Genomic DNA, 15,699 nt, shown 5'->3' with positions numbered 1-15,699 from the left:
ACGTTTTCAAACGATCAAGTACGTCAGTAGTTTCTCTAAGATTAAAGCCTCACGGTTAAGGTATAACATAATGGCAACATCTGTTCAAATAAAACTGTACTCAGTGTGATCTCACTTGATTGAATCAGTAAACACTGCACGGCCGGGATCCATATGAACCAACCCTATAAATCTCGGGTACAAACAAGCCATTCAAAATGGGCTGTGCCACCTCATCATAGGAGTAAAAAATATGCAGAGGGGGAACTGCTCCCCGGTTTGCACACGTAAACAATTTATAGTCTGAATGAGATATTTAAAGCAAAAAGGAAAACATCGGTATGTTATCATATGTATTTCACACATTAAGGAAATGTGTTGAAAGTTCTTCATGATAGCAGGACAACCTCTTCTTGCAAAGTTGGTACCGTCCGTACTACAGCTGATCGGCCTCGACCCCCCGGTGCGGTCCATCGGACTGTCCGCGGCCGTTTTTAATTTTGAAATAATAGAGTTTACAATTTATAGATACCCACGACAGCCTTTACTGTCGACGCATGCACCATTGCTTTATTTAATAGCCAAGGATAACTTTTGGGGGTATTTTTGTTAATACTTGGACGAGGAATCCCCTTCATAACAATCAGGCCGTGAACCCATCCTCGGTCTCTCATAATAAGTCTGATTTTCTGACAGCTATCTAACGTTATGGGAGACACGGGCAGTGAGAGGAGCAAGCCTTCCACCATACCACCACGATGTCCTTGTGGATTCTGGGGGTAAGACTCTTTAACTGTTTGTCTCGACGATATGGTTTGAAATGTAGTTTAGCAGGAAGCTAACGTAAGCATCAACGCCAATGACAAGGGGAAATGGCTAGCTAGATAGCTAACGTATGCTAGCTTGAGCTAAGGCGACCAGCTAGCGTTTGCTAGCTCATCAGCCGGAGGCCACTGTCAGTTTGTCGTTGCCAGTATTCCATTGTTGTTTTGTGTAGGCCAGAGGAGGGGGTGGGGAATGTAGCCAAATAAAGAATTTCTGAAGCAGCTATTCTCGCTAGCTAGCAAGCATGTTTGCCATTCATCCAACCCAGATACATTTCTCGTTGTGTGCTAACATGACGTGACATAGAATAAACGTTTAGTGGCATGTAAAGTGTAAGCTAACGTCGATTGGCTAACTTTTTGTGTTAACGTCGGCTGATCTGGCTCTTACTCAATTTGGATTGACTTGGAGACAGAGGGTCATCCATTATGTTTGATCAGCTGTCACCCACTCTAGCCTGTTGGGGTTGTAAGGTCAGGCGTCGCTAAATCTAATACTGGTATTAACAGTAGAACGCCCAGATAACAGCTGACTGAGCTAGCCAGCTAGCTATTATTTGACGGTGTATCTGACGTTAGTTGGGTGATGTTACGCTGATATTTCATATTATGGATTACTCTCACGTTTCACTCACGAATACCATAGCAAAGGATAATGAAATGTTTTTATGAACGACTACTGAACCTTCCGGTTTTAACGTTAGCATGAAGCACAATGGGAAAGTCATGGCGCTGTTGTTTAAATACATGGTAAATCCGTGTGAAGGATTGCCAACCATTTAAAGGGGGACACCGACACGTGATGAGAAGTGGGCGTATAGAAAAAAAATCATCAACGTCTGCATTTTGGACGGTTTCAGGTTAGTAAGTTGCACCAGTAGGCTACTAGTTCTAGTGAAGGACAGATATTGCACTGTTCTAGCTCAATTCGATTTTGTTGAAGTTTGTACAACAAAAATGTTGTTGTACAACAACTATTTCAGTTAATCATTGTTGCATTTTGTCCCAATCAGTCAAACCTGGCAGCAAAATGTTATCAGTGCGTTAACCCCAAGATAGGACAGCCATGAGCCAGTGAAAATGTTTACATTATGCCGTGACCCTTATAAAAAAGCAATCTATTTTATCTCGAGGGGAAAAACATGTAGTTTCAGAGCTGTCCGATCAAAGAAGTGGTAAACTTGTCAGAAACGCACCTGGCTCTCTTCTTGGGAGTGTAAAGCGACCATGTATTTATGAAATGTATAATGTCTTTAAAATTATTTAAATTTTAAGATAACAACATGAACAACAATTGTTATTGTTGTTGATGAATATAATCATGATGCATTAATTAATTCTGGACCTATTCTATTGTATCCAAGAGTGGCTGTTAGAAAAATCAGTAAGGAGGTGACAAGCTATTACATCCTTCACCTTAACAAAGCTGTGTAGGACTGTACATTTTCCACAACATCCTCCATATGATGTCTTAATGAATGGGTTCAAATATGTCAGATCAAATTTCAGTTCAAATTAGTTTGCTATCTTTTTGCCACCACCTGAACCACTCCCCACTGCTGATTGGTGGGTACAAAAATGTCAAATAAGATTTCCTGTGTGAGCTCAACCTCAGCAAAAACTAATCCTGGGGTTTCAGCTTGGCAACACCAGCCTCCTTCGAAATACTGGAAGGGCCTAAAATATTACGGGGATAATGACCGAGAAATATTAACATGATTTAGGTCTATAGCCTGTTTTAATAACAATAATCTGAAAAACTCATCACTCCAAGCTAAAGGTCGCCACCCACGATCGTGATTGGATAGCTTTAGCTTCATGATCAGATAGGCTAACCTTCTTCTCTTTACCCAGTGAGGTGGTTTGTGGGACTTAAACATTTACATTTACATTTAGTCATTTAGCAGGCGCTTTTGTCCAAAGCGAAGTACAAGGGAGAGAATAGTCAAGCTACGAGCAATAGAACCTGCCAGAAATATAACATATAACAGAACCTGCCAGAAATATAACAGAAATATAACAAAATGAAATAAAAGAAAAAGAAGTGCAGAAATGTAACTGCTGTAATTGCAAGTTACGCACTAGTCGAAGTGCCAGTTAGGACGGGAAGTGCTCTCTAAACCTGTGACAGCTACTACCCACAGTAAGGTGGGAAGGGTTTCATTCATATCACTACTAGAAATTGCGGAAGGCTTTAATAGATACTGGAACAGTAAACGTGTCCTTTGTGTTAAGATACACAGCCCCTCTATTTGGCAACCGAACTTCAAAAATCAACATGGTGGCAGCATGCAACAATGAACCTATATGTGTAGTGTTGAAAAGCAAGCATTATGCTGTACATCTTTGTCAAAGGGTTTCACACAACTCATGCTGCAATCATTTACTCAACATATTTACTTATAGATGCCTATTGACTGTCCCTGTCACATGACCCGATATTAAAGAATCTTTATTACTTATCCTAATGACTTTGTTATTTGCGTGTCAGAAACTTGATCCGGCTGTATGGCTGTAGCTGTACGAATGCCCTATTAAGACGTCTTGCACCTGTTGGACAACAACGCACAACTACATTCCTGCCTGCAGCAAATGCTTTGAATGCTTGAAGTTGGAGTTGTTAAGAACAGTAACTCCAGCATCTGTGAGCTGAGGCGTTCTAGCTCCGCTGGTTCTTGAACCGCATCTCTGGCCTCTGGAGGGAAGCAGCAGCAGTGGAGTTCTGTCTGTTGGCTGCTGGATTTTCTCTCCTGGCACCCCCCCCCCCCCCCCCCCCCCCCCCATCCTCTCTCTGTGTGAGTGTGTGTGTGTGTGTGTGTGTGTGTGTGTGTGTGTGTGTGTGTGTGTGTGTGTGTATTTGTCATTGTGTGGGTTGGTACTGCTCAGCCTCCCTTGCCTTCCCTCCCTCTCCCCTTCTGATTTCCCTCAAGAAGGTGAGCTGAGGTGTGCGTGGTGGAGGCTTGATTGGCGCTCCAGCCGCAGCTCATAAGCCTTAATTGCGGATGACATTTAGCAGGAGATGTCAAATTAATCCTACCGGCCTTGTTATCCCCCTTGAGAGCGTCTGCCTTGATTGGATTGGAGTGATGTGGAGGAGAAAAGAAGAGGAGGGAGAGGAGACAGACAGGGAAGGATAGAGAGAAAGAAAGAGACTGAAGAGAGAGATGGACACAGGAGAGAGAGATAACTTCTATTTGTTTTCTTCCCTTTGTCTTTCTTCCTCCTCTCCTTGTTTCTTAGGTTTAAATCAGACTAGAAATATGGTTACGACGGAACTATACTAACTAATGAAAATGACATCAAATCTTAAGGTTGTGGTTCCATCACAAAGGCTGTTTGCATACGTGACTGTCAGTGGGCCAAAGTCTTCTCTTCACTTTGAAGGTCATGTCTAAAGAGAGTCTGCTCTCTGTTGGTAGCCGACCCAGAACACTCCTCTCTGAGTGCAGTAGTCTTTATGGTGACTGCCATAGACTTTGTTACAGCCTATCTGATTTCTACCATTATGGTAGTGACAGGAATGTTCAGTTGATTTGATTTGCATGCTGGACACGGCAAAGTTTACAGTCTTAAACCTTCATCAGGTTACCTTTTGCAACAGGAAGTAGAGTAGAGCTACCAGTAGCCTGCTAACAGGTGTGGATTTTTGCCCCCAAAAGTGAAGCTTTTCATCCGCAACTGACTGCCGCCCTGCTACTCCGATATGCAAAGTCATTAAAATTTCTCTTGCTCTTAAAGTCTCTTGATTTGGTTGATGAATGCCCAGGGGGCAATTATGTGTGCCAGAGAGATCTGTAGTCATGAAAAGGTAGCTTGACGTGTGAGACGCTCACTTCTATCCACAGCCTGCAGCTACACATGCTCTACAGCTGCTGTGGGCAGGGTTTCGAGGAGTTTGTGATTTGGCAACACTGAATGTCTTGGATAAGTTTACAGTAGAGATATGTGCTGTGTATGGTAACAAACTACTTGTGATTTATTCCTTTTTTTTTTTTTAGATACTGTTGAGATACTGTGTCATCTGATTTTCGTTTTGGACTTCTTGCATAGCTCAGTGTGATTTAGAAAAGCATTGCGATTCAGTGCAATAGTAACACATTGCAAAGAAACATTAGGCTAACACCTATATGAGGAAACTCAGAACCATGTGTTAGCATCAATTTAGAGTAGGCTCTTCGAGGCAGGCTTTTTTTTCTCTGAGGGTCCTGGATTTGTAGAACACAGAAGTACCCAAAGAGCTAGAGTGTTGCGACTTTTGAAGAAGTGAACCCCTCCTCACCCATGTTCCTGTTTATGCCTGTCACTGAACCCTCGTCTCCATGTCGACAGCTGTGGACTGATAATCTTTCCAATCAGGCCCTTATTAATGCGACCCCTCCACCACGAACCCCATCCCCACCGATAGAGTCCTACGGCTCTAGTAATGTGCCAAGCACACTCCCTACACCAGGATCCCTCCTCTAGCACATCCTAAATATGCACCCCCCCCCCCCCCCCCCCCCCTTCGACTCCACTCCTCTGTGTTCTCACACCCCCCGGCCTCGCCTGAGCCGCCATCCGCCTCGGCGATGATTGGTGCGGTGATTATGATTACGGTTGATTTTGATGAGGGATGATTGTTGTTGCCGTGGCAGCAGATTACCTGTCTCTCCCGAAATGTGTCTGCGCGGTTGTTGTCCAGAAAGTGACATTAGCACATCTCACCCTCACCACCCACCACCCACCACCCACCACCCCCTCCAGTGTCTCTCCTCACCTCAGGCCCACTTCAAGTTCACTCTGGGGGAATAGGATTCAGATCTGAAAATGATGGGTGGCGTCGGATTGGCTGGTCAGAGCGGATGAGCTCGGTGTGAGCGCTGAAGGACTCTTGAGACACGCTGCTTCTTCGAGAGGAGACGCCACTTTTTTTTTTACAGACATTAGAGGCTAAAGTGATACCATGGGGCTTATTCCCCCAAATCAGCAACGCAAACAGAGCTAGCCTAATCCTTGTGTGCTACTGGAGCAGTGCAGAAACAGGGCCGTGGTACTCCAGCCACTTCGAAGGCTCCAGGAGAGAGCCAACATGCAGCCAAATTGTCATGTCACGCCCACTGGAAAAAGGGATTTATTCGTCACGAATGAACACAAGACACTTAACACGTTCATAAGTTGCTCTTAGTCGTCCTTGGTTTAAAAAATCAACAGTGATCTCAAGGCTGGTCTAGAGGGGACAAAACTGTGTGCTTTTTGCTTGTTAGGTGCTCCGCTAATCTTGCTTTCTTTCCACAGATCCAGCAAAACCATGAACCTCTGCTCAAAATGCTTCTCAGGTAAGCATTGCACAGGACTATTTGGGTTGCTGCCAGGGACACTTCTAGTTTGACATGCCAGCTGGTCCATTTGTCTTAATATTTAACCTCTAAAAGCGTGTCATTCAGAACATCTCTGTTTCTGTTCTGAACAAGAGGATATCTTTAACAGCTTAATTACAGTATTTAAGGATATTTTCACTGAGCGAAAAGTTAAATGTGTGTCAAAACCAGCTTGTGTGGGAGAATGGAGCTATATCTGAATCCAAAGGGCAATTTAACCTGTAAGAAGTCATGGTCATAAAACAAATACAATTATGAAGTGCTTGCACCATTGCAACCCTTTTGACAAACAGCTGATGCCATCTAAAGCATTGATCTCATAACTCCAAAATACATCCGGGGCAAATATAGCTTGTGCTCCCACTGTTTGCTGTGCCAAGTGTGGCGCATACTCCAAATGATGTCTAAGCTAAATTGATGTCTGGAGCTAAAAGAGATTTAGCAGTAGCAGTTTGGGTTTAATACTTGTTTTGATCTACTGTGATGGCCTATTAAGTTATTTAACAGGTTGTGCAGGTAAACACTGAAATCCTCTCATTTGACCACAGTATGCCAGAGTTCCCCATCCTTTGCTGGGTCATTTTCTACGAGTGTGTGGGTGTTTGTGTGCCTTTTAGTGTTTGCTCAGGAGGTAGCTTATTTCTGTCTGTGTGAAGGCTGCTGAGTCTCTGAACGGTGAGTAATATGTAAACAAATGGGCTATAGGAGAGCAGACCTGCTCCTTTCAGCTTGAGGTTGGCTGCATCACATTTCCCCTGTCACTGTTCTCACAGTCTCTTTCTCTCTTTCTCTCTCTCTCTCTCTCTCCCTCTTTCCCTCCCTCCCTCCCTCCCTGTATATATGTACACCCCGCCCCCCTCTTTCTTTCTTTCTTTCTTTCTTTCTTTCTTTCTTTCTCCCTGGGTTTCCTCCTCTCTCTCTGTCCCTCTCCAGACATCCACGAGAAGCAGCCAGACGAAGACTGTCCCCCAGAGCCCGAGCCCAGCACTAGCAATAACCAGTCAGCGGTCTTCTGTAGCGAGACGAACAGCAGCGGTAGCCAATCCCTGCTGTTGACACCGGCCAGCACTGAGGCGCCCTCACAAGAAGACTCAGGAGCCACACCCCTCCCTGTACAGGAAGGTGAATAGTGGTTCATGTGTTCTAGATAATGGCCCTATCGTAACTATTGTCGTTATACTATATATAACTAATTATCGGACTGCGTGTGTTATCGGCAAACGTTCGCGTTGTCATGTCAATCCATTATTAAACTAAGCATATAGATTGTTAATCCATTATTAAATTTAGCGTTTTGATTGTTTAACAGAATGGCCGATGTTTGACACTGTCCGATAACTGACATAGCTACGCTAGCATGCCTAATGTTTATGTGTATTAAGTATCCCCATTAGTCTACACCGTAGTGGAGACTATTCTTCCTGGGGTCCAGGCAAGGTGTATGGATGCCAGGCTTGGCAGAGAATTTGTAGCACTGTGGTTAAAAATACCTTGTCTGTTTGAAGAACATTGTTTGTGTGTCTGACAGTCTAGTCCTGAATCCATCCTAATGCCTCCCTGCTTTCTAGGGTTGTGCCGTGATATTTAATCCCTTAGTATCTGTTAATGAACATCGTTGTGTTCTGGATTAAATATCAATGATCAAAATTGTTCTATGTCTTGGTCTGGTGGGATTGAGGGATCAGTTGTTTCCCCCATCAACACCGAAGACAAGGATGTAGTTTAAAAATAAAGCAATGAAAACAAACACTTTACCCACTTTTACATTTGCAACAGGACAGGTTTGAGATGAGAATCTGGGTTTATTTTCAGGTATTATTTAATAAGTCAAATGCCTGTGGCTTAGCTCTCATTGTTTCCTCTCCAGAGGAATTCTCTCCTGTTCTGCTGTAAAGAGATAAAGCATGCCCAAACAAATCTGTAATTCCCTCTAATGCTCCCCTCTGTAATATTCTAGGCACCGACTACGGCTACGGAACCGGAACTATAGTTAGTGCGCTATTGCCGCAGAATTCCGCTTCCGTACCAATAGTTTAAATATTATTGGTCTGGGATTTTATTTTCTGCGTATCTCTATTGTTGCCAAGGACTATTTTTCCGTAGATTTCTTGCCGTAGGGTTTATTCCCATTCCGTAGCATTAGGGAACAATTAGGTGTTTGCCAATAGAGAGGGCAGCTGTCTAAGTGATTTGACCTGCCTCAGCTTTTGGACTGCAAAACAAGAAGAAGCTTTTAAACTGTTTTGATAAATCACTATAGCAACAATAGTGGAGCTTTTACTGATGAAAATGAATCAGTATCACATTTTCCCAAAAATGGTAGTTGGTTTTTACAGATGGAAGCAGCGCCTTCACTGTCTTTAGGGTGTCTGAGAAGTCTAGACAGAAGCAATGTTTTAGGAATGTACTCCGGTTCAGACTAAATCAGGACCAATGACTGCTGTTTGGTGACACCAACCCTTTTTTTACTGTGTGTGTGATGCTAATACCGTATCCCATGGAGATTTAGATTCTCCAGATTTACCCTCCTCAGAGCACCTTTGGGTTGTCATGGAGAGTGAGCTACCCCCTACCCTCCCCCCTTTTCATAAGTTCCTCCAGTCCTCCTACTCTGTACTGTACTCCTCGATGGAATGAAGCTTCGGCTGAAGTCTTTCAGAGATGGAAGGAGTCCCGCTTGTTATATACTTTCCCCCCCATCCCTCTACGGCAGAAAACAGAGCCATTTACCAGGACTTAGCAGCCTGCTGACTACCTCTGCAGAGAGGGGAGATAGAGAGCGTAGATAGAGAGCGTGAGAGAGCGGTATGATAATTCTCTGCCTGGGCGGGTGAAGTTTACTAGAGACGTAGCTTAAGTGACTCTTTGGAGTCTGAGTCACATAATTCTCCGGCATCATTTTTTTTTTTTTTTTGGCCGTAATAGAGGCTGACTGGGGGAAGATCATTATCAGTGGGCGCTTTTCCACTGCAGAAACTCGCAGGCCGTTTGTAGAGCTCTAAAAGAGGGTGTATAGAGATGTACAATATGAGAAAAATAAATGTGTTTTTGGAACATTGAAGCATGTAAATCCGTTCTAGTAGATACCCCCCCCAAAAATCAAATCCTGAACATTGAGAATGAGCAGAATAGGCACTCTTGAAGTGACATTGAACATTAGCAGAATAGGCCCTCTTGAAGAGCCGTGGCCGACATCGTATCGCTGGATGGAGAACAAAACGAATAAAGCACCAGGCCAAAGTCTCACTATCTAAAAAGAAAGTACTTGATTTATGATCTGGTCTGTTGCTTTTGATTCTGATGAAATGTATATCTGATTAGAGAAGAAATGTGCATGAAAGGCTCGTCTTCTCTGCCTGTTCTGTTCTCTCCTGTCGTCTGTCCCTAACCCCCTTCTCTGTCTGTGTTGCAGAAGCCTCAAGCACAGACGCAGGCCACACCACTCTGTCCACTCCCACGAAACGACCTTGCGACTCCCGTATGTGACTCTGTTCTGCTACTTGTGTGTGTGTGTGTGTGTGTGTGTGTGTGTGTGTGTGTGTGTGTGTGGCTGATTGGACCTGTGTCCGTTAACATCAGTGTGTTCAAGGTGGGATGGATGACTGCATGGCCCAGGCTGGGTGCATTCAGTGGGTTTTAAAAATAAGTACAAGTGTTTAGTTTTCAGAAGGCAGCAGCGTGGAAAAGGATTCTTTACTTTTTTTAATCCTACTATTTACATACAACACAGTGAGTGGGTTTGGGCTGTTGCCAGTGTGAAAATTCCCTACCATTTCTTCATTTTTAATGCATTACCTCTGAGAATGGTAGCTGGTTATTAAATAAAAAGGCATGCTATGAAGTCAATTACCAGCAGAGAGGATTAAAAGAACAAAATGCTTCCAGTAAGCACAAGTGCTCTCGTGTGGTAATTGTAGTAGTCTAATTGTCGTTTGAGAGCAGATTTCCCTTATTTTCTCCTCACTGAGTGCCGCTAGACTGCTGTGAGGAGGCCGTTGACATTTTCTTTGAGCTAGATAGTGTCGGGAGCCCCCTGGTTGGACTGGTGTGAGATTTATAAGGGAAAGGTACATTAAAGGGATCTTTATGATCATCTAGTAATCATCTTGGTGGTTAGGCCTTTATTAGTGATTAGTGAAAATCTAGTCCATATTCTGCCACCATGACTTTGACCTTAGTTACCCTTGTGTAGAGTGAAAGGCAGATGGGATTTTGTCAAACTTCTGATTCAGATACTGATGCCTATCTTAAGAGGAAGCACTTACAGTAAATGTAACTGCTAGGGTTACTCAATATAATTAAAAGACCGCCGGTACTCTTCAAAGCTGGTCTCTGGAATGTTTAGTACATACATACATTTTAATCCAGATTCCTTTGTGTGGCAAAATCAAATGTATGTGGTAATGGCAGTTGTAAATGACCCCCCCCCCCCCCCAGCCACTAGTTTCACCCAATGGGTTTTTCATAAATCAGTTTAGATGCATTTTTGCTTATTGTACTTTATTTAACAAGCATTTGGAGCACAGTTGAAAATGAATTGGGCAAATGAGATCAAATGCTTACAGCAAGAACAGTTTTTTAATAATTGTATAAATGCCGTCTTTAAACAAGAATGAAAAAACAACTCTCATGGGTTCCCTTTAGGGAGTGTTTGTAGCTTTTATATGTGAATGAGTTTGGCCATGCAAGTGCTGTTCACAGTAGATGTGCTTACCTCTGTGTAGCACTGCAATTACTACACATTCACACAGAGGGGGAGAATAATTATGAGTGCGCATGTTTTCCTGTGTGTATGTATGTGATCTGTGTGTGTGTGTGTGTGTGTGTGTGTGATCTCTGTGTGTGTGTGAATTCACTCACTCTCTCTGTCTCTCTCTCTCCACCAGCCTCGGGCTCTCAGAGCGAGGAGTCCCCAGAGAAGCGGGCGCGTGTGGCTTCACCCTCACCCTCCTCCTCCTCCTCCCCTTCGCCCGCCACCCCGGACGAGACCACAGCAGCGCCCCGCGGGCCCAAGCAGAAGAACCGCCGACGCTGCCACTGCTGCCAAAGCAAACTGGAGCTGGTGCAGCAGGAGCTGGGCTCCTGTCGCTGTGGTGAGCACCGCCTCATCTAGAACTCCCCACTGCACTGCTTAATAAACCTGCAATAGAATAGAATTCAAATAAAATAGAATTGTGTAGATCATATTGGGCCACACAAGGTCCCCACTGCACTACTAAATCAACCTACAACCTCAAATCAAATAGAAGAGATCCTAAAGATCCTATTTGTCCACACAAGGAGAAGATTTGTCCTCATATAAGGCAACACATGGTACATTGCATCTAGCTCAACACTAATGGAACCTTTACACCATCCCTAACTATATCCATCCCATGTCTCAAAACCATTATGCGCTCATATAGACCTCTAAAGGTGAGCCTGTCCTCTTTTGGGTTGACGTTAATTAAAGAGATATTAAAAAATAAATAAATAAATAAAATATATATATATATATATATAAAAAAATGAAAGAGATATTTGTAATTTATAATTGTTAGGTCCATAACTGTGCTAACACAAGAGATTGCGTCTCGGTGGAGAGACCTCTTGGCAAAGTTTTTAAAGCCTTCGTGTGACCGCACACATAACACAGCCAGTGCTGTGCACTCTGTCTTCATTTGTGGCGTCGGTAAGGGCCTCTCATCGACGGTTCAGTGGGCCTTTCTATGGTCTAGTGCTGAAGGTTGATAACGTTTGCACTTAATCCATAGAAGGAGATCATCTCTGTGTTATCTCTATGAAAACACTATTGTTTGTCAGCACTCCTCAGCAGCATCCTTTATATATTTGTGTGTGTGTGTGTGTGTGCATACGTGCGTGAGTGCAGGCGAGGGCAAGATAGAGGGACTACATACAAGAACTGTTCTACAGTCCCATCCGAGGCGTGTTTACGTGGGTGTGTTGGGTGATCCACGATCAGGTGACACATGGTGTATCTGCTGGTGTGTGTGTGTGTGTGGGTTTGAGTATGTATGCGTGTGTGTGTGTGTGTGTGACTGGATGTTTGTGTGTGTGTGTCTTCATAAGGCCTGTCCACATCCACTGTGTGTGTGTGAGTGTGTGTGGCGGCCTCCAGCTGTGCCTACTCTTTTGCTCCAGTGACGCTCTTTAATTGTGCACACTTTAACTGAAGGTTGTTTAATTGAAGCTTGTTGAGCTTTTAATCACCATACACTCGTGTAACGAACTCCGCCATGCTAATGAGAACATTACCGCAGACACCCTAACGAGACTCTTTCTTGAACAAGGGATTAATGCCAGACTTTTTAAATCGCAGGACTGTGGCAACGACACACCCCCTTCTCTCTCTCTCTCTCTCTCTCTCTCTCTCTGTCCTCGTTTAGTTATATATTTATTCTTTCCTTCGTCTACAGCTGCCAATTATCCACTCACAGAAAATATGGTGGGTCGCTGCAGCACTCGTTATATTAAGTTGAGCTAAAAAAAAACAGCTGAAGATTAATTGTCGTCGATCAGCCCTAGACTTAATATTTTAAAGGGGAAAAATATCTGGGTCAAGGTTTTTCTTCGCTAAACATCAATTGTCAGTGTTTTGTGTATTAATCATCAGATTGTCTACTAATCATCAATTGAAAGCAGCATAAGCTCAGTGGGTAAAGGCTTCAGTCGGCACTTTTAAGCCTCTTTGGACGTTAGTCGGCCTTGCATGCACTTGGCTTAGGACGCGCTATTGCCCTTCTTGTTAAAGGCAGTGGTCAATTAGCAGAGCCTTTGGTGAGTGGGGGGCAGCTTTAGAAGGATGGGAAAGGAGTGGTGGTTGTTGCACTTCAGGCATTAGTTTTCTTATACGCTTTGTCTTTCCAACCAAGGCTCTGTTCAACCCCACGGAACACATAGCACGCATAACATGCCAGGCCACGTGACGGATTAGACGGCCTTTTGAAAAAATCATTCAAATTGTTTTCCAAATACTTTTTTGTTCTGCTTTTTAAATGTGCCATATCTGTCAAGCTTGTTCGAGTTCATTGCCAAGCTAGATAATCAACATGGAGCTCCTCTGAAGGGAAATGGAGGAAGCTCTCAGGAAGCAGGTTGTGCGTCTGCTGGCCAGCGGTAGGCTCTGCAGCACTCTCTCCAGGATCCACTGTCACCAAATCTAATCGTTACTATGTTCTCATCTTTCTCTCCCTCTCCCTCTTTTCTGTTGTCACCCTCCACCACCCACTCTTTCCCATTTTTTCTTTCTATCCTCTCCATTCATCTCTTTTTCTCTCCATCATCTGTCTATCCATTCTCTCCCCCATTTCCATCTCTCACCCTCTCTCTCTTTCTTTCTTTCTTTCTTTCTTTCTTTCTTTCTCTCTCTCTCTCTCTCTCTCTCTCTCCATAGGGTACGTGTTCTGCATGCTTCACCGGCTCCCCGAGCAGCACGACTGTCTGTTCGACCACCTGGGGCGAGGGCGCGAGGAGGCCGTGCTGAAGATGGTCAAGCTGGACCGCAAGGTTGGCCGCTCGTGCCAACGCATCGGGGAGGAGTGCTCCTGAGGAGGCCGCCGCAGGGCAGGGGGTGGACGGACGGACGGACGGACGGATGGATGCAGGAAAACAGGAAGGAGGGATGGATGGAGGGCTGGGAGGGAGGGGGAAGATCCTGAAGATCCACACCTTGACTGCATTCAAACCCCGCAGGCCCTAGCCACCTAGTCTGACCCTCCATACACAAACTCTCACACTCACACTCACACTCACACTCACACTCACACTCACACACTCACACCATGTGCTGCAGAACTCTTCCCTCCAAGGCGAGAAATGTCCTGCCTCCTGTCCGTCAGTGCACCTTTTGACTCCACCCGTCTGCGACCTCTGACCTCTGACCTTTTGACTTGTGCCCCGTCGTCGTCTGCATGCCCTTGGCACCCCTCCACCCCCTAACCCGCCCCCCTGCTCTGAGCCTTAAGTGTCCACTGCCCCAGTAACACAGATGCCTCTTGCCCTCTTGCCCTCCTGCTCCGCACACACTGCTCTCAGAGGACTGGGGCGGTCGGGGGCCCTGCTGTGGATCTGCTCTTGTGTACGGCTCTCTTATTTAACCAGCCACAGCCAGGGCGGCGCTCACGCGCTATGCCCCCCTCTCTCTCGTCCCACTCCTCTTTGATCAGTGCTTGCACACGTTGCACGGGAAAATGGGACTCAGCAGTCGTATTTGAACTTCTGTTACACACACACAACACAAAATACTCTGCGCCTGTCCGACCACACACACACACACACACACACACACACCCCACACACACACACTGCTCTTTCCTCCTGTGTGCTGGGTCTCTCAAGCTGCTTTGACACTTCCTAACCTCTCTCCCTCTCGTTTGACCCTCTTTGTGACATGTCAACTGGTGTGTGTGTGTGTGTGTGCGTGTATAACTGGTCAGCTCAGTCGTGCGTGCATGAATACGTGTGTGTGTGTGTGTGTGTGTGTGTGTGTGTGTGTGTGTGTGTGTGTGTGTGTGTGTGTGTGTGTGTGTGTGTGTGTGTGTGTGTGTGTGTGTGTGTGTGTGTGTGTGTGTGTGTGTGTGTGTGTGTGGTTGGTTACCTCAGCAGTCTATGCCTCCTCTGTCAGTCCGCTCGGCCTACCTCCTCACTGCCTGTCTCTTGCTGAGGTCTGGGCTGAGGGGTGGGGGCAGGGGCAGGTTCCAGGTGGATGCCCCCCCCCCCCCCTTTAAGCCTCCTCTGAGTGGACTGAGTAGGTCACTCAGGCATCAGCATCCCCCCCATCCCCACTCCCACACTATATGCAGACGAGCCGCCCCATGTCTGAGCCTGAGGCAAGACCTGAGCATGGTTCTCCTGACTGTCTGTCTGTCTGTCTCTGTCTGTCTGTCTGTCTGTCCCACACATACTTAGACACACTCACATCACTGGCATCACACACACACACACACACACACATGTGCACGTATTTTGTCAAACACATTTGAGCACGTGTGGGGAGCTGAAGGACTGAAGCAGAATCAGACAGCACCCGGTAGATTATTTTTTTTTTTTCTTCATTTGGAACAGGACCTCAGAGGATCATGGGAGCTGAGGTCTCTATGCTTTGAAATGTTGACTGAATGAATCTGCTCAGACTACATCTCCCTTCAGCCACCATGGTGGAGCCTCTGCCCTCCACGTGCCAGCCTTCCTCTAAAGAGCTGCCCTACAACCTCTGGGATTTTGATTTCTTACTGTATTTGGGTTGCTGTTTCCGTCTTCTTGCCCTCCATATTGCTGCTCGCCACTCCTGTTTGTCTCCGTTGCTTTGTCTGGAACTCTCATGCCTGCCCTCTCTCCGTTGTCTGTGCTGTTACTCACCTTCACACACACACAGACACACACACACACACACACACACGCACGCGCACACACACACACGCACGCACACAGACACACACATTTCTCTCCCTCTTTTCGGTTTCCCAGACAGTGTCTCAGGCTCCCCCACCTCACTCTCTCTCTCCTTCTCTGTGTGTGTGTGTGTGTGTGTGTGCTGAAAC

At 45.4% G+C, this 15,699-nt stretch overlaps 1 protein-coding gene across 1 annotated transcript; it reads left to right on the top strand.

Annotated features, from left to right (window-relative positions):
- Positions 1-386: 386 nt before the first annotated feature.
- On the top strand, positions 387-15,216 carry LOC105894937 (AN1-type zinc finger protein 3). The gene is made up of 6 exons (XM_031579797.2): positions 387-758; positions 6,078-6,118; positions 7,094-7,282; positions 9,573-9,638; positions 11,047-11,253; positions 13,554-15,216. The coding sequence occupies exons 1-6, from the start codon at positions 688-690 to the stop codon at positions 13,706-13,708; spliced, it is 729 nt and encodes a 242-aa protein (XP_031435657.1). The 5' UTR covers positions 387-687; the 3' UTR covers positions 13,709-15,216.
- Positions 15,217-15,699: the final 483 nt, after the last annotated feature.

Source organism: Clupea harengus, chromosome 14 (assembly GCF_900700415.2).
Source record: "Clupea harengus chromosome 14, Ch_v2.0.2, whole genome shotgun sequence".
In the NCBI taxonomy this organism is placed as follows: Eukaryota; Metazoa; Chordata; class Actinopteri; order Clupeiformes; family Clupeidae; genus Clupea; species Clupea harengus.
This window is presented reverse-complemented; position numbering and strand designations above follow the sequence as displayed.